Here is a 19248-nt window from a genome sequence, read left to right on the forward strand (position 1 = left end):
GAGAGACAGGGGCGGGTGAAGAAGGAGAGATGGGGTGAGGAGGAGGAGGAAGAGGAAAGGGTGGAAGAGACGGGTGGGGTGAGGAGAGAGAGAGAGAGAGAGAGAGAGTGAAAGTGTGTGTAGTGGGGGGAGGGGGAGCGAAAGAGACAGCGCATGAGATGGGACGACAGAGATCGACACAAGCCTTCACCAGCCTTGGTACTGCTGTGAGGCAGAAACCCCACTGATTGTATTAACCCAAACTCAACAAAGGGAATGACTGACAGTTTAGAGTCACAAGCGTAAATATCTGAAGAGACTTGCATTCAGAAAGCGACCTCAGGATATCCCAAAGCGTACCACAATAAACAAAGTGCCTCTGGAGCACGGGAAATGCAAAAATCAATTTATGTGACATGATAATGATCAGACAATCTTATACCGATTGAGAGGGGGATATTGGTACAGGAGCTCAGACAGTCAGATTACCCATGTGTCATGCCATGTGTCTGTTGACGAGAACACTCAGTGTCACTTCTTATCTGAAAAAAAATGTCCCTTCAACAGCACAGCACTCCCTTGGGCCGAGCTGGGAGACGCCGGGCCGCGCTGCCTCGGGCCAAGCTGGGAGACGCCGGGCCGCACACCGGGGTCCAGAGGCCTTGAACCTCTTACCTTTGCTGGGACCCTTGGGAGGGGCTGCAGTTTTCGGAGCAACTGCCTTGGGGGCTTGACTCTCGGGGGCCACGCTCAAGGGCGGGGTGTTGGAGGCTGGCGGGGGCTGGTCGTAGACATAGGAGCCGAATCCTCCGATGTTCACACCTGAAAACGAGAGAGGTAGGAGCGTGGAAGCGTGAGGCAGCATGAGTGGAACCCCCACCAAAAATGTAAAGTTACAGTCCTTCTCGAAAACATTCAACATGCTGGCCTCGACTTCCTTCTGTGGCAGACCACTCTCCTGGCGCAGAAATGAGTGGCAGCTGGTCTAACACACCAATCTCCACGTAACACGCACAAACGTTGCTATCAACTATCTCCTCTTTCCCCTCAAAGAACCATGGAATGGGCTCACAGTTTGGAAGATTATCAGACCCTAAAGGGTTTGAGTTATGGTCCTATTCTGGATAAGCTGTGACTTCTTCCCCTGGAGCACAGGAGTATAAAGGGGTGGCCTTATAGAGCTGTACAGCGTCGTGAGAGACATGGATAGGATGAACAGCAAAGGGCTTTTCCCCAGGGTAGGGGAGTCCAGAATCAGACAGTATTGGTTTAAGGCGAGAGGGGAAAGATTGAAAAGGGACCTGAGGGGCAACATTTTCGCAACGAGTGTGGCGTGTGTACGGAATGAGCTGCCAAAGGAAGTGGCAGACCGGAGGTAGAGTTACAACATTTAAAAGACATTTGTACAGGTACATAGATAATGGGAACTGCAGATGCTGGAGATTCCAAGATAATAAAATGTGAGGCTGGATGAACACAGCAGGCCAAGCAGCATCTCAGGAGCACAAAAGCTGACGTTTCGGGCCTAGACCCTTCATCAGAGAGCCTTCATCTGATGAAGGGTCTAGGCCCGAAACGTCAGCTTTTGTGCTCCTGAGATGCTGCTTGGCCTGCTGTGTTCACCCAGCCTCACATTTTATTATCTTGTACAGGTACATAGATAGGAAGGGTTTAGAGAAATACGAGCCACACGATGGTAAATGGGACTAGTTTGGTTTGGGAAAAGCTGGTTGGCACAGACATGATGGGCCGAAGGGTCTGTTTCCACGTTGTATGAATCTATGACCCAGGTATTTCAAACATAAACCCATTTGATGAGAGTAGACCGAGCATTCCGTCTGGTGGGAGAGTCCCCAACATTAGGAACAGGAGGTAGACTATTTATGGATGGTGTCAGGATGGAGATTCGTGGAGGTTCTGGTCACATGCCTTGCCCCCCCACCTGCTAGCTCTACCCTCTCCCAAAAAGACTGAGTGGAAAAGCTTAAAAAAAAAGCCTCATGACCCAGTTGAATGTTGCTTGACTCTCAATCTGTGCTTCGCACCCCCCCCAAACCCATTTATATCCAATAAAGAGAAACACTCAGAAATACAACCAAATAAATTTTTTTGCTTCTTGGTGCTCCTGTGATTTTTTTAAAAAATAATTCACTTTGCTGGCTAGGCAGCATTTATTTCCCATCCCTAATTGCCTAGAAGGCAGTTAAGAGTCAACCACACTGCTGTGGGTCTGGAGTCACATATAGACCTGACCAGGTAAAGATGGCAGCATCCTTCCCCAAAGGATATTAGTGAACCAGATGGGTCTTTCCCGACAATTGGCAATGGATTCATGGCCATCATTAGACACTTAATTCCAGATATTTATTGAAATTCCAATGCCACCATCTACCGTGGTAGGATTTGAACCCAGGTCAGAGTCTCAGATTAACTGTCCAGCAATAATATCACTAGGCCATCGCCTCCCGTCTTTGCAGAGTTGGCATTCGGCACAGTCCCAGAGACTGAGAGTCATATCTTGGAGACTCCAGGCCAGTGCTGGGGAGTTGGTAACCCTGCCTCGGGAAGAGAAACCTCACGCAAAGCAAAGCTAAAAATCAGGAACGCTCTCCCACCAGGTGCCGGGGCCAACTGGAGTTCTCAGCATCGAGGTTCACAGATTTTTGTTTTACCATCATCGGACGTGAGAGCAGAATTAGGCCATTCAGCCCACTGAGGCTGCTCCGCCATCCGTTGTGATCATGGGTGATCTGATAACCCTCAACTCTACTGTCCTGCTTTTCCCCACATTCCCTGACTGATTAAAGATCTGTCTCTCTGAGTCTTGAATATACTTAATGACCTTGTCTCAACAGCCCTGTGTGGCAAAGATTTCCAGATTCACTTTATATCAGAGAGAAATAAAATTCAGTAAGGTTGTCTCTTATTCTTCTAAACTTCAATAAGTACAGGGCCAACTTGGTCAACCTCTCCTCAGAAGAGGGTCCCTCCAAACCCAGCATCAGCTAAGTGAACCTTCTCTAGGCTGCCTCCAATGCCAGTGCATCTTTCCTTGGAATAAAGGGGCCCAAAACTCTTCACAGTTTTCCATTTGGAGGTCTGACTAGTGTCTGTATAGTTTTTAGCAAAACCTCCCTACTTTTACACTCTATTCCAAGACCAACATTCCATTTGGTTCCTGTTACCCACTGAACTTGGAAAATAGTTTTTTTTTGATTCACGCATGAGGAGCCCACATTCTTCTGTTCTGTAGCTTTCTGCAGTCTTTCTCCACTGGAATGATACTCAGCCGCTCTTCCTGCCAAAGTGCAAAACCTCACATTTTTCCCCACATTATATTCTAACTGCCGGGGTTTTACCCACTTACTTAACCTGCCTACATCCACCTGTAGACTGTAACTTGGCTTTACAACATTCACTTACCTCATTCAAGTCATTAATGTGTGTCGTAAATATCACTGGCCCAGCATTCTTCCTTACAGAACTTCACTAGCTACAGGTTTCCATCCTGAAAATGCCCCCTTTCATCCCAACTCTGTCTTCTGTCAGTTAGCATCTGTCCAAGCCAATATATTGCCTCCAAAACCATGGGCTCTTGTTTTATGAAGCAGCCCAATGTGTGATGCATTATGAAAATCAAAACATAGTACATCCACTGCTTCCCCCTTATCTATCCTGCTTTTTAACATCTTTAAAGAACACTTAAAAAAAAACCATCAGGCATGTTTTCCCCGTCATGAAACCATGCAGAGTCTACGCAATTATATTATGCATTTCTAAATGCTCTGCTATCACATTCTTTGTAATAGACTCTAGCATTTCCCCAATGACACATGTTTAAGCTAACTGGCCTATAGTTACCTGTGGGTTTTTTTTTGTCGCCCTCACTTGTTCAATAAGTGATAGTTTTCCGTTCTTTTGGGATTTTTTTCAGAATCTAAAGGAGTCTTGGAAGTCGCATTCACTAAATTCTGTTGCTATTTCTTTGGATATCCTGATGCATCTCATCAAGTTCAGAGGACCTCACTTTGTCTTGTCTAGTCTTTACTGTTTTATGTCTTTTGCTAAGCTTTACCTGGCTTCTAGGAGAATGCATTCACTCTCACCTTTAGGGCCAAACAGTGTGGCGTAGCAGGGTTTGTGGCAGTATGGTTTATCGTCATGCTGTGGAACAGGGAAGAGAGAGACCCACAGTTAGTGCCACATCATACAAATTAAGTAAGACCCATTCGCATTGTAGAAAACTGCAATAAATTTGGCAAAAGACAAAATAAACCCGACTGTGGTGTAAACGCAAGAAATTTAGGCAGTAAGCATTCGGCCAGTGCACAGCCTGGCAGGACTACATTAACATCATCCAGTGTTTCAGTTTTGGCATTGATCATGTACCGGTTACACATCCCAGTGACAGGGTTCTATCTCCCCCCCCAACACCCCGCCACACCCCCCATCAGAAACTCCTCCACAGCAAACAGCAACTTCAGAAGTTTGCAGGACGTCTCAAACTTCCAAACACTTCCCCCTAAAATCCCTTCAAATGCAGCAATTTTAGAGGTTCAGAGGCTTTTCCAGATCGTGGTCTGGCAAGATCTCTCTCCTGGTTAATGTTTTTCTCCTACCCCTCTCCTTTCTCCGACTATTTCTTGAATCTTATACACTTAATGGTAAAGATCCTGGGTACTGTTGCCCAACAAAGAGACCTTGGAGATCACAGTTCCCTGAAGGTGTAGTAGTCAGGCTGTGTTTGCCTTCACCAGTCAGTCCACTGAGTATAGGAGTTGGGAGGTCATGCTACAGCTGTACATTTGTTAGGCCACTTTTGGAAAACTATTCAGTTCTGGTCTCCCTGCTATAGGAAAAATGTTGTTAAATTCCAAATATTTCAGCAAAGATTTACAAGGATGTAGCTAGGGTTGGAGTGTTTGAGCTGCAGGGAGAGGCTCAATAGCCTGGAGCTATTTTCCCTGGAGCATTGGAGGCTGCGGGGGTGACGTTACAGAGGCTTATAAAATTATGAGGAGCTTGGGTAGGATAAATAGACAAGGTCTTTTCCCCAGGATAGGGGGATCCAAAACTAGAGGGGGAAAGTGAGAGGGGGGAAAAAAGATTTAAAAGGACTCAAGGGGCTACTTTTTCACACAGAGGGTGACACGTCTATGGATTGAACTGCCAGAGGAAGTGATGGAGGCTGGTACAGTTGTGACATTTATAAGGCATCTGGATGGGTATACGAATAAGAAGGGTTTAGAGGAATATGGGATATCTGGTTGAGTTGGACCAAAGGGTCTATTTCTGTGCAGTACAACTCCAAGACACAAATCTCCTTTTATAAGTTATTGCCAGCAATGTCCATTCCAGATCACAACTGGTTGCATGCAAAGGAAAATGATTTGTGCCTTCTGTAACAAAAAAATTCTTCTCCCTGATCTTTGGGTTGGTTTACCAATTATCTTAAACCCATTGCTGCAGGTTATCAAACCTCCTGCTACAGGACACAGCTCTCTCTTGTTTGGTCTGTTTGGAGGAGTCTCCAATTTTTGGCTGGCTCCATCGAATCTGCCATGACTAATTTTGACTCCGAGGATAACATTCCTGGCTGCTCTGGTGCTACTCAAACGCAACTCTTTTCTACTTCCCGTCTCATCCTCGCAAATCCTTTTGTGCCGGGAAAGGAGGTGTGAAGTCGAATCTTTTTGTCGGGATTCAAATACAAGAAAACCGAATCCAGAAAAGAACGAACCAGTGATGCATCGCTAGATTCCGGATATCACGGAGATAACGGTCGTAGCGAATGGTCTGAATTCAAACCACACAAGTGCATTGTCTGGTCAAGATGTTACCATAGCCATCTCCAAGGTGCTCCGTTCTTGCGCTTTATTTATAAGTCCTTTCTAAAATTTCCTTTCCTGCATTTGCATCCTGATGAGGGCACGATGACCAAAAGCTTCAACATTACGTCTCCTTTTAGGAATGTTTACTTCCGGTAAACTCTCAACATCCTTCCTGAAGTACAATTACCACCTTCCCACTGAGACGTAACTGGTGATTTATGAAGGATTAACATGATTTCCTCGCTTCCACGAGTAAAGCCAAGGTGCCCGGGTCCAGGATACAGCAGACCCATCTGCTTCTCTGTAGACTGTAACCTTGAAACAACAGTTGGTGGAACTAGAGACTACATTCCCTTACGTGCCGTGTTTTTGTGTGTGGTGTGACCCAATTAAAAATGGACAAGAGTAAATGCCTGTGGATTACCGTACAACTGTGTTGACCATCCAACCATGACATTAATTTCTGGAGTCACTTAATCACACATTATGACCAACTCTGCGGTGCAGACACTTACAAAACATTCAGTCCCTTTAATCTCTTTTCCCATTTTGTTGTTTGCAGCTGTCAACACTATCCCTTTCACCCATTAGATTCCTTGTGTTTTTTTTTCCCCTTTGGTTTTAATTCATTCAAACCCCCTGCTGGAGGACACAGCTTCATTCATAGGAATCCCCAGATATTACAGCTGCGCTGGAGACTTTAAGAATGCGGTTTCATGGAGTCATACAGCATAGAAACAGACCCTTCAGTCCAACCAGTCCATGCTGACCATAATCCCAAACAAACCTATCCCACCTGCCTGCTCCTGGCCCATATCCCACCATACCTATCCTATTCCCGGCCTTATCCAAGTGACCTTTAAACGATGTAACTGTACCCCCATCCACCACTTCCTCTAGAAGTTCATTCCACATACAAACCACTATCTAGAAGAAAAGGTGTCTCGTCTTTCTTTTTAAAATCCTTCTCACCCTAAAAATGCACTCCCTAGTTGAAATTCCCCACCCTTGGGAATACACCCACTATTCACCTTATCCATATCCGTCATGATTTTATAAAATTCTGAGGTTACCCTTTACCTCCTAAGCTCTGGAGAAAAAAGTCCCAGCATACCCAGCCTAATTTAAACCTTCCATACCCAGCAACATTCTGGTACATCTTTTCTGAAGCCTCTCCGGCTTAATAATATTCCTCCTACAATGTTATGCCCAGAACCGAACACAGTATTCCAGAAGAGGTCTCACCAACGTCCTGTACAAACTCAACTTGACGTCCCAACTCCTGCACTCAAAGGTCTGAACAATGCAGGGAAGCATGCTAAATACCTCCTTAACCACCCTGTCTGTATGTGACGCAACTTCAAAGAAGTATGTACCTGAACCCCTAGGTCTCTCTGTTCTATTACAGTGCACAAGGCACTATTCTCAATCATACAAGTCCTCACCTTGTCTGTTTTACCAAAATGCAATGCCTTGTGTTCGTCCAAATTAAACTCCACTGCACCTTTGCACAAAACCTTTGGGTGGACCTCAGTCCCCTCACTGTGCGGTTTGGTCCCTTCAGTTAGTTGAAGACAGTGTCCTTACTTGGGAAGGGCTGTAGTTTGTATTGGAGGCAGTTCACTAGATTGATTCAAGAGATGAGGGGCCTTATCTTGTGAGGAGATTGAGGCCCGCACTGTCTGGTGTTTAGAGAGGGGATCTAATTTAGGTGTACAAGATGCCAATGGGGATGGGCAAAAGTAGAGGTGCAGAGGATGTTTCCTCATGCGGGGCAATTTAGGAGTGATCATTGTTTTCGGATAAGGCTCGGTAGATTTAAAACAGGGAAGAGGAGGAATTACTTCTCTCAAAAGAGGCGTGAGTCTGTGAAATTCGCTTGCCCAGAGTGTGGTGGATGCTGGTACATTCAAATAAATTTGAAGAGGAGACGGATTTTTAAATCAGCGATGGGTTGATGGGGAGCAGGCGGGAAAGTGGAGTCGAGTCCAAGGGGAGATCAGCCAGGAGCGCAATAAATGGCAGAGCGGGCCAGCGATGCCCTGAGTGGCCTACTGTTGCTCCTAAATCTTATCTCGTTGTGATATTGAAACTAAAGAGGTGTGGAAGTGGACCATGTGACTAATTGCCACCTTAAAGCATTGTCAAGAAGCTGGACACCCTCTAGGACAAAGGAGCCCACTTGACTGGCACCACATCCACTCTTCCCACCACCAACACTTAGTAGCAACACTGCATACTGTCTGCAAGATGCACTGCAGAAGCTCACCGAGGTTATGGGGATAAGGCAGGGAAGTGGAGCCAAGGTTTATCAGATCAGCCGCGAGGGGTGGAGCACACCCGACGGGCTGAGTGGCCTAATTCTGCTCCCACGACCGTTGGCTTAAGCCTGCAGGCCCAGCTGCAGTTAAACAGATTAGCCCCCAGCCCAAACGCTGCAAAGTGAGACCCCAGGAAATGCCGAAACCAACAATATCACGGTTAAGACTGGAAACAGATGCCTTCCATCACGGAGCACTCGCTCTCCGTGCGGTTTGCGTCCCTGAAGATCCCGGGGATTCGCTCCGTTTATGGTCAGTGACAGCAGTGAGACAGCTAGCTGGGGGGAGGGGTGGAGGCATCTCGAACAAGCAGCTGCCAGTGGACCGATGACACTCAGCCGAGAGGGGGAGGCGACAGCTGTTGAGGCTATCAACCAATCCTCACGCAGTGTAGATCAGATCACGGCAGATCACGTTCAGCGGCGCGGACTGGAAGCTGCCGTGTGTCGGGCAGGGCCACAGGCTGCTGGGCTGTTGGAGGGAGCGCCAATACGGGTCATTACCTCAGCATGGGGTGGAAGCACCACCAACCAGATGGGACAGGACCAACAAGGGAGGGAGAGTTTTAAAACAAAAAGGCAAAAAAGTGAACAGGCAGAGAGAGAAAGCTTAAAACGACACTTCTGAAAGGGGCCAAGAGGTTTCCTAATGAAACACTGTCGCACATACACACACAGCATCTAGGTAGAGGAGCGGAGGTGGGAGGTTAGCTGGTGATCGTAGGGCTGAATGGCAGAGCAAGTTCGGGAGAGACAGGTCTATTCCACCTGACACCTTACAGACAGGTCTACTGCTCCATCTGTTAGGTATCCATCATTTACACTCCCCACAAACCTCCTGCTACCACCCACTCAGTGTATCCTCCTGTACCTTCCCCACCCCACCAAGTCTTTGACCATTAACAAATCATTACTTGTCTCAGAGTTCTTCTTTTTACTGAAGTATGTTTTTGCTGAGCATTGTGAAACATCAGCTTAAATTCCTGCCACTGCTCACCCACTGACTTTCTCTTTACGTCTATTTTCCCAGCCCAGCTATAGAACATAGAACATTACAGCACAGCATACAGGTCCTTCGGCCCTCGATGTTGCGCCGATCTGTGAAGCCAATCTGAAGCCCATCTAACCTACACTATTCCATTATCATCCATATGTTTATCCAATGATCATTTAAATTTAAACAAGTTTTGCTTCGGTCCTTATGTCACTGTGCTTATTTAATTTGATAACACTGGCTTAAGGCTCTCCCTTGAACTGAATTTGAAATTCCACCATGTTGTGATCACTATGTCCTACAGAATCCTTAACTCCAGGATTTCTTGTTAATCCTACCTCATTGCACATTAGTAAATGCAAAGAGAGTCTTTTCCCAGGCAGGTTACTCTAATGTGCTGCTCAAAGAAACAATCCCTGATGCACTCTACAAATTGTCTTCCATGTTGCCCTTGCCTATCTGACTGGTCTAGTCAATATACAGATTCGGATCATGCATGACAATTGCAGAGCCTTCTTTGCACGCCTCAATTATTTCCCGACTTACACTTTGTCTTACAGTAATGACTTTACTCGTGATTTCTTTCACCGGCTATTCCTTATTTCCACATCACCATCTGTTGTACCCAATCACTACTCATCGCTGCGCTGATACTATCACTATGATGCTGTTCACTATGAGAGCTACCCCACCTCCACTTTGTCTATTCTTCTGGTAGGTTGAACACTCTGGAAAATTGAGGTCCCACTCTTGGTCATCTTGTGGCCACGGCTCTGTCCTAGTTATCGCATCACGTTCATTTATTTCTATTTGCTCTGTGAACTCGTTTGCCTTGCTACAAATGCTGCATCTAATCAGATAAAAATCCTTAAAAGCTTGGTCTTTGTCTCATTATTCCTCTCTCTTTTACTTTTGTACTTTTCTGTGTATATTTCCTACCCGTTCCTGCCACACTGATCATTGCCTCTTCACTACCCTACACCTCTGTTCTCTCATTTCTTGATTTTTTTTTCAAAAGCTCCCCTTTAGTTGAACACTTTTCCCCCACCCCAATTGGTTTTAAAGGCCTTGACTACAAACCGAGTTAAAGGATTTATAGAGTCATACAGCGCGGAACAGACCCTTCGACCCAACTCGTCCATGCTGATCGGGTTTCCCAAACTGAACTAGTCCCGTTTGCCTGCATTCACCCTCTAAACCATTCCTCTGGACCTGTCCAAAATGTCTTTTAAACGTTGGAACTGTACCAGCCTCTTCTGGCAGCTCATTCCATACAGGTATCACCCTTGGTGTGAAAGAAGTTGCCCCTCAGGGCTCTTTTAAATCTTTCCCCTCTCACCTTAAAGCTATGCCCTCTGGCTTTGGACTCCCCCCTCCCACCCTGGGGAAAGACCTTTGCTACTCACCTTATCTATGCCCCTCGTGATTTTACAAGCCATCCTGATGGAACAGTAATCTCTTTCCCCAGTATTTATGCCAGTGTCCCTTGATTTGGAGCCCATTTCTCCCAAACCAATCCTCTGAGCCACGCATTACTTCTGATCTTATTTGCTCTGTGCCAGTTTTCATGTGGTAGTAATCCAGAGATTACTTCCATGGCTCTGCTTTTTTTTAAAAAAAAACTTAGCCCCGAGCTGCTCGCAATCCCTCAGCAGAACCTTTCTTCCCCCCAGTTCTATTTCTATCTTTGGCATCTACGTCGACCAAGACAGGTCCACATACCTCTCCAACTCCAAGTTCCCCACCAGTGTAGGAACAATGGCCTGAACGAGGGCAACTGGGCCTTCAGTACTCTTTCCTCGCTACTGTTAAGGAGGCAGCTCACTGAAGGAGGTGAGTGAACCAGTGGATTTTCTTTTTGACAACAGACAAGGGTGTCACGGGTTATCGTCACTAACACCAGGTTTCGATTCTCAGTTGAATTTAAAGCCCTGCTGGCCTTAGACCGGGCCTTTGTATTAGCAGCTCAGAAAAACTGCTTCCCTTTATCTACTGAGAAGACAATAAGTTGTTCCTATCTCAGAGCACGCCTCCCGTGTTAAATTCTCCCTCTCTCTGAGATGATGGCTCAGCCCATTAATTTCTCCAGCTCCCTTTAGACAAAATCAATCAATGCCTCAGGGGTTTGCTAGTGGCGAGGTTGACGTCATCCTGCATTCGTTTTAAAAGTGTCGCTGAAGTATGTTGCTTACGGTGGAGGAGATGGGGCCTGAGATGGGGTGGAGGCCCATCGGAAGCGGCTTTTCCAGAGGATTCTGCCAGGGAGTCCTGTTTGGTCTAGATGTGGTGCCTGCTGCAGTGCCTGAATATACGAGCCCTACACAATGGCAGTAATTTGAAAACGATAACAGGAGGCTATTCAGCCCTTTCAGCCTGATCTATCACTCAATCAGTCATATAGCACAGAAACAGACCCCTTTGGCCCAACTCATCCAGGCTGACCAAGTTCCCCAAACTAAACCAGTTCCACCCACCTGTATTTGGCCAGGTCCCTCTAAACTTTTATATCCATGTACCTGTCTAAACGGCTTTTGAATTTTGTAACGTGCATCTACCACTTCCTCTGGCAGTTCGTTCACATATGAACCATCCTGTGCACGAAAATGTTGTCCCTCAGGTCTCTCTTAAATCCTTCTCTGCTCACCTTAAACCTATGCCACTTTAGTTCTGAGCTCCCCGACTGTGTTTCAATGCTATATGATGATGACTTACTGAATGAAAGATCGAAGGGCCAAATGTCCTCCACTTGTCCCGTTTTTCAAATGAAAGGTCTTGAAGGAAAAGACCTTATGTCTGCCTCTCATAATTGCATAAACGTCTACAGGGTCAACGTCCTACACTCCAGCTCTATTCAGCCTCTCCCTGTAACTCAAAACCTCCAGTCCTAGCAACATCCTTTTCTCAACCCGCTACAGTTTAATAATGTCGTTCCCATAGCAAGGCATGATTCTCTAGCTTGACTTCACTTCCCTGCATCATCCCCCGCACCCTTAAAAGGGGGAGGGGGGTGGGGGGAACTGGCACAGTGGACTAGTTAACCCAGAACCCCAGGCTAATGCTCCTGCGACACTGGTTCAAATCCCAACCACTGCAAATGACAATACAACTGAATTCAATTTTAAAATTTAAAAAAAAAGGCCTTTCAAAAAGTAGCAACTAAGTAATGACTGTCATTTAGAACCCATATGGTTCACTAACGCCCTTAATTGAGTTGACCTACATGTCACTCACTCCAGGCCCTCAGCGGAGTGACTGACTCTCAACAGCCCTCTCAACAACTAGGGTTTGGCAACTTTTCCCCAGGGCAGGATTGACTGCCACGAGGGGTCATAGTTCTAAGGTGTTAGGAGGAAGGTATAGCAGAGACGTCAGAGGGAGGTTCTTCACCCAGAGAGTTGTGAGCGCATGGAATACTTTGCCAGTGGAAGTCGTGGAAGCAGAGTCATTAGTGACATTTAAGCGACTGCTGGACATGCACATGGACAGCAGTGAATTGAGGGGAGTGTAGGTTAGGTTACTTTATTTTGGGATGAGGATTATTCCACGGCACAACATCGTGGGCCGAAGGGCCTGTACTGTGCTGTACTTTTCTATGTTCTATGTTCTAAATGCTGGGCCTCCATCCTGTGAACAAATAAAATAATTGTTATGTTTCTGCAAGTCTGCCACTTTCTATTTTGAGTATTCCCAAAGACTGAGCATGCGCGGCTCTCTGCAGTAGAGAACTATGAAGATGCATCCACACACCAGGCCCAAATAAAAAACAAATTTCACTGCAAGGAAACTTTTGTTGGACCGTAACCACAGAACTTTCTGAATTCTTCAGAGTAATTCCGACAATATGTTGAAGAATGAATTGTTACAGATGATTGAGAAAAGGGCCAGAGGTGAGATGGATCTTTCTAGCCATCCCACACACGCAGTGAGCAATTGTGATCTCTTATTCCCCTGACTAACACAGACACAATTGTAATTTCCAAAAAAAAACAAAGTAGGGATTGAGTAAATACCGGAAGAGGAGGAACATATGTAGGGGGCTAGAGAAACAGCAGGGGAAGAGAGGGGAGTTGGATAGCTGTATCGAAGAGCTGGCTTCAGTACCACGGTCCAAGTGCTATCTCTCTGAACTGAACTGTTGTGCGATCATTTGTGTGTATTTTTAACCACAAAATTGGCTGCAATCTATTATTCCACTAGTCCTTTTGGGCTAGGTGTAAGTTTTGGCAACTTGGATCACGATACACTAATATCCCTGCTCGGTCACACAGACGACACTCGTACTCACACAGAGACGCACTTAAACACAGACACAGACAGTTACATATACACACTCATTCACTCACACAGGCAACACCAATATATACACATATACACACACACACACACACACACACACACACACACACGCATAAACACACCTATGTACACACAGCACCCTTGCAACCAGTTCCCTTACTCCGAAGCCACAATTCCACCCTCATGTTTCCATAGCTCTGTGATCCTACCACCGGCTAATTCAAGCTAGTTTAACAAAGTCACAGAAACAGCAGGTTGCAAACTCCACTTTCACCACTTCCCAAAGAAACATGGGGATGTGGATAGGGTGTAGTCACTCTTGACAGGCTAGTCCCTCTGAGTACAGCAGCCTGAGCACATGCTCCTCGGTGAGGATGGTTACTGCTGCATATATCAGTCACATGGCTGGCACGGGGTGTGTGTGTGCCTGTCTGTACGTACGTGTGTTTCACAGCCCAGCCTGACTCAGGGATGCGCAAATGGGACACAACAGAGACATTACAGTGCCACTCAGTGGTTAGTACTGCAGCCTCACAGCACCAGGGACCCAGGTTCAATTCCACTCTCAGGCTGCTGTCTGTGCGGAGTTTGCACATTCTCCCTGTGTCTGCATGAGTTTCCTGCAGGTGCTCCGGTTTCCTCCCACAGTCCAAAAGATGTGCAGGGTAGGTGGGCTGGCCATGCTAAATTGCCCATAGAGTTCAGGAGGTGTAGATTAGGGGGATGGGTCTGGGTGGGATGCTCGGAGGGTCGGTGTGGATTTGTTGGGGCCAAAGGGCCTGTTTCCACACTGTTGGGATTGTATGAGATGAGCAGAGCTGAACAAAGTTGCATCCCGATGGTAAACCATTTGCCAGTTATCAGCAGAGGAAGGCTGACACGATGTGATAGAACAGTTATAACACAGAAAGAGAGGATTCAACCCAACCAACAGGTGCTAGCTCTCTAACAGCCATAACGTCGCCCCACGTTGTGGTTTCCGTGGCTCTAAAAATACTGCCCTATTGTTCCTCGTTCCAATACGACAGTGTGTTTCAGATCCTAACCACTCGCTGCACGTGTATTTTTTTCTTGGTGGAGCCAATGCTTCTTTCACCAATTCCTTTATATCAGTGTCCCTCTCATTCTTAACCCTCCCATCAAATGGGACCAGTCTCTCCCTGCTTACTCCAGGGTCCGGAACCCTCCTGGTTTTGAGCAGCTCAAACAGATCACTGGAACAACACAGTCCTCTGGGAGAAGGACAATCCCAACCTCTTCAATAGATTCCTCGCCCCTGAGACTAGTCTTGTGGATCTTTTCCACACTTGCACCTCAAGTGCTTCCTCAAGTTTGGCTGTGAAACTCCAGCTGAGGAGTTGGGGGGGGGGGGGGGGTGGTCACTGTTTCCTACAGAATGGCCAGGCTGTGCTTGCTCCAGTATCATACTCTCCCGTGAATAAAACTGAGCGCACTGCCTGCTTCATTAACCGCGCTCTCACTCTGCCCTGACCATCTTAGGTTTCTCTGCTCCTGCGCCCTCTTCACAATCGTAACCTTGGTTTTAAGGTGGTCGCTTCAGAGCTCTCCCGACTCTAATCAATTGCTTCGTATTTCTCTGCAGTCAACGTATTGATGAGGTGTGTGTGGTTGTCTTGTGTATTGTGTCATGTTTATTTGCTGTACATAATATCCTGCGTACCATGCCAGGTACATGGGTGGGCTGTGTCCTGTTCAGCGTATGTATGACATGCCCTGTATAGAGTATATGCTGTATACTGTGCCCCATGATGGGTATACGCTGTACCCGGTGCCCCCGCGCGGGGCATTCGCCATACCCAGTGCACCATTTTGGGCCCACGGTCTTAGGAGCGCATTCAGTGATAACTGGCTGTGGAGGATATGCCTGTTGCGGTCCAAGTGCCGCTGGCAGCGCGCGGGGCTGGGAACTCTCCGCGGCGCGGTACTCACCGAGGCGTGACTCCCCGGCGACAGGATCTTGTTGCAGCGCTCGCATTTCAGGCAGAACTTGTGCCAGTCCCTTCCCAGAGAGGTCACTTTCTCAGCTGAAACAAGAACAGTCGGTAAATCAGTCAGTCAGAGTCTTCACCCGATCGCTGGGAACTCGCCCCCTTGAGAAACACGACCTCACTCTCTCTCTCTGCTTGGCTCAGCTCAGGATCGGAATAGAACGTGTAGGGAGTCTCCCAGAACAAAGCAGTCTGGCCACATCGTGAGCCGTGTCCGAATTCCACGGCCCCTCTCTTTTTTCTCTTGCCCCTCTGACATTTCCACAAAAGGAAACGAGCAGGAATCATATTCCCCAGGCAGCCAATCTCAACAAAAATAAAAAAAGGACCTGTATTGACATAGCACCTTTAGCAACTTTGCGTTGTCCCAAATGGTTCAGTAGCCAATGGTGGATACTTTCAATAGATCGTGTTGTCCTGCTGAAGGCAAGTAACAAGGTAGCCAATAAGTGTACAGCAAACTCTCAACTTAAAAGCGAGACAGCAGTGATGTTGATGGACGACGTCTGGCCAGGATATATGGGAACTGCTCTGTCCAAGGGCCATGAGAACCTAGAGTTGTGAACACAGCCCTGCCCATCACACAAGCCAACCATCCAGCCTTTGACTCTATCTATACCTTCCCTCCCCTCAGGAAAGCGGCCAACATCATCAAAGACCCCCCCCCCCACCCCGGTTATAATTTCATCCATTGGGGAGAAGATACAAAAGGTGCATACACACGTACCAATAGATTCAAGAAAAGCTCTTCCCTGCAGTTATTAGATTTCTGAATGGAGATCTCAAATTTTAAATTTAATGTTGATCTCTCTCTTTGTGTGCCTTCCCTGCAGCTCTAACATTGCATTCCTCACTCCGGTCTCTTCCCCTAATGCAGTTTGTATGGGACGCCTGTACTGCAGGCACGTGGCAATAATAAATCAAATCAAATATTTAGAGAGCAAAGCCTCCTGCCCTCCTTAGTGCAATGGGATCTTCTCCTTCCATCTTGGGGTCTCCGTTCCGTGTCCTGTATGAAGGACGTCTCCGACAGCAGTGGCACTGCACTGTGAACCATGTGGGATTTGAACCCACAAGCTAGCTACCAGAAGTAAGAAAGGTGCTAGCAACTGTGCAAGAGGGAGGTGAGATGTCCTTTTGGAATCCTTTTCTCTCCACAGGAATCCTTTTCTCCCCACAGGGCAATGCCACATGACCTAGTCTGTAAATTATTAGAAATTCAAAACATCCGGGATCAGTGGGAGGTTGGGATAAACAAACGTCTGATCTCTCTCTCTCTCCAATCAGTGACTAATATCACTCAGCTACTGTGAATATAGTCCCGTCTTATTTTATTGTCACTTAATTCAAATGGCTGGCTCAATCTACTAACATTAAATCATTTTCTGTGTTATTTGCATTGCCTTAACATTGGCTTGTTCAATTTTATAGCATGAAGAACTCTGAATCCTTAGGAGCACAATGCTAAAAAAAATTCTGCTCTACAAATACCTAAGCAGAATTGATGAAGCCACAATTATATATGAACAGTTGATTACTACTACATAGGAAAGCTTTCCCGCTTGGGAGTCAATCTTCTGGTGACATATTCCAATTCAACTTCCCTCAGATTTATAATCTGACCCTGGCACTGGATTGAAGATTATTCTTTTCATTCTTTAACTTTAATCTTTCAGAACGCAATGTTAAAAGGAGTCAGATATAGCACTTCGGGCTAAAAGGATCAAAGGGTATGGGGAGAAGGTGGACATGGGACTGAATGGGCTGATCAACCATGATTGTAATGGGGGGGGGGGGAGCAAGTTCGAAGCGTCAAACAGCCCACTCCTGCTCCTATTTTCTACCAAGATGCAGAAGTTCTTAAGACTCCGCTGGCCTATGTGTGACTCCAGACCCTCAGAAATGGCCGAGGAAAGCAAGACCCTCAGTTCATGGAAAGTTAGGCACATTTTGATCTTGCCCGATTTTCCCACATCCCATGAAAAAAAAGAGTAAAAGAAAAGCAAACACAAAGTATGTTTTTCCTTAAAAGGATGGACATCGAAGATCTGATGGCACTGATTCAAAGCAGAGCTAACAGCATGCTCTAGAAGCCAAACTCTCGGGTTATTTTCACTTGCTGCATGAGCTGGGTGCTGACTGGCTGCAACACCATGGCGACATCACAGCAAAAGGATTTCATTGGTGACAAGGAGCTGAGATATATCCTGAGGTTGAGAAAGGCTCTATATAAATGCAAAGATTGCTTTCCCTGTCTCTAACGGCTCTGATTGTTCTGGATTCCAGACCGGGGGCGGGGTGGGGGGGGGGGCTGCAGGAGGAATGAAAAAGCAAAAGGTCAGTTCTTACAAGTCCACTGGACAACATTCCAAGTTGACCTGGAGCAGGACTGACGTCAAACTCCAGCTCGGATCAATCTTGCTGGTCACCAAAAGCATACAAGATGATTATCAGTGGCTCAGAGGGCTAAAGCATGGATGATAATGTTCACCTATTTATACAATGCAGAAAAGGCCCTTCAGCCCATTGTTGACAATGACTACCACTAAAAGTGTACAAATCCCAATTTCCTGCATTTGTCCTATATCCTTGAATGTTATGATATTTGTTAAAAAAAAACTTTTTTGGAAGGTTGAAAGACATCTGGCCTTAACCATCTTCCCAGACAGTGCATTCCAGATTCGAACCACCTGATGAAAGTTTTTTTCCCCTCAAATCTCCTGTCCCTTATTCTAAAACTGTGTCCTCTCATGATTGACCCCTAAGGGAAACATCTGCTCTCTACTCACCTTGTCCATAGCCCTCATAATCTTACACACCTCAGTCATGTTTTCGCCCCCCCAGCCCCCACCACAGCTCTAAAAGAAAACAATCCAAGTCTACCTAGTCTCTCCTTGTAGCACAATTTCTCCATCTCAGGTGACATTCTGGCTAGCCTCACCTATACCCCCTCTAGTGATATCACATCCTGTGATGAGGTGACCAGAACTGCATACAGTACTCCAGCTGTGGCTCTGTAAACTCCAGCATTACTTTCTTGATCTTATACTGATGAAGGCGAGTTTCTCACATGCCACCTTGACCCTATTCACTTGCTCTGCCAACTTCAGGGCTCTGAATAATTATCTCAAGATCCCTCTGTACCTCCAAGCTACCCTGCATCCTGCCATTCACTAAATACTCCCTCATCTTCTTTCTTCTTCCAAAGTGATTGCCTTTGTCATCTGCCACTGGTCTGCCCATCTGATCAAGCCAATCAAGTCTTCCTGTAAACTACAACCATCTCCTTTGCTATTAACCACACTACCAATCTTGGTGGTGTCTTCATATTTGCTTAACATTCCCTCCACATTTTCAGCTGTATCATTTACGTACATAACAAATAACAAAGGTCCCTTAATAGGTTGCTCCCTTGAGAGATTAGAATCAGGCACCCGGTTACCATCATATAAACTGAAGGATTAATCAGAAATGCAACCCCCTCCCTCCCCACCATTAAACAATTCCTTAATATGTTCCAAAGCTAAATGATTGTATAAACCAGGCATCTCCTGCCAGCTTGCAGAAACTCTCACAGCTCCATCTCAGAGGAAGCATCTTTCACTCCCCAGGTCCTGCTTAATTAATCCAGGCAGAATTCGCAATCCCACTGCATCCTGCAGGATTTGCTTACGACAGAAACAGCCAGCTTCCTGAAGGCATGTGCGTTGTGCCCGGAAAACATAGAGACATTAAGGCAAAGTCCTGCCTGATTGCTCGCTTAGGGACACGTACAGAAGGCCATGACACTATCGTGAAGTGTGGCGGGGGGGGGGTGCA

At 46.5% G+C, this 19248-nt stretch overlaps 1 protein-coding gene across 2 annotated transcripts in view; it reads right to left on the reverse strand.

Moving 5' to 3' along the window:
• The window catches only part of LOC125455683 (cysteine-rich protein 2-like), a 51123-nt gene that overhangs the window by 12853 nt on the left and 19022 nt on the right, over positions 1–19248 (reverse strand). Inside the window, exons 2-4 of one of the 2 annotated variants that reach the window (XM_048537994.2) lie at positions 15371–15465; positions 4086–4143; positions 655–801 (exon numbers count right to left, since the gene is read on the reverse strand). In XM_048537994.2, coding sequence (XP_048393951.1) covers positions 655–801; positions 4086–4143; positions 15371–15465 — 300 coding nt within the window. The remainder of the gene's footprint in view (positions 1–654; positions 802–4085; positions 4144–15370; positions 15466–19248) is intronic. The other variant, XM_048537995.2, reaches the window with a different exon arrangement.

This window comes from Stegostoma tigrinum, chromosome 10 (genome assembly GCF_030684315.1).
Source record: "Stegostoma tigrinum isolate sSteTig4 chromosome 10, sSteTig4.hap1, whole genome shotgun sequence".
Classification (NCBI taxonomy): Eukaryota; Metazoa; Chordata; class Chondrichthyes; order Orectolobiformes; family Stegostomatidae; genus Stegostoma; species Stegostoma tigrinum.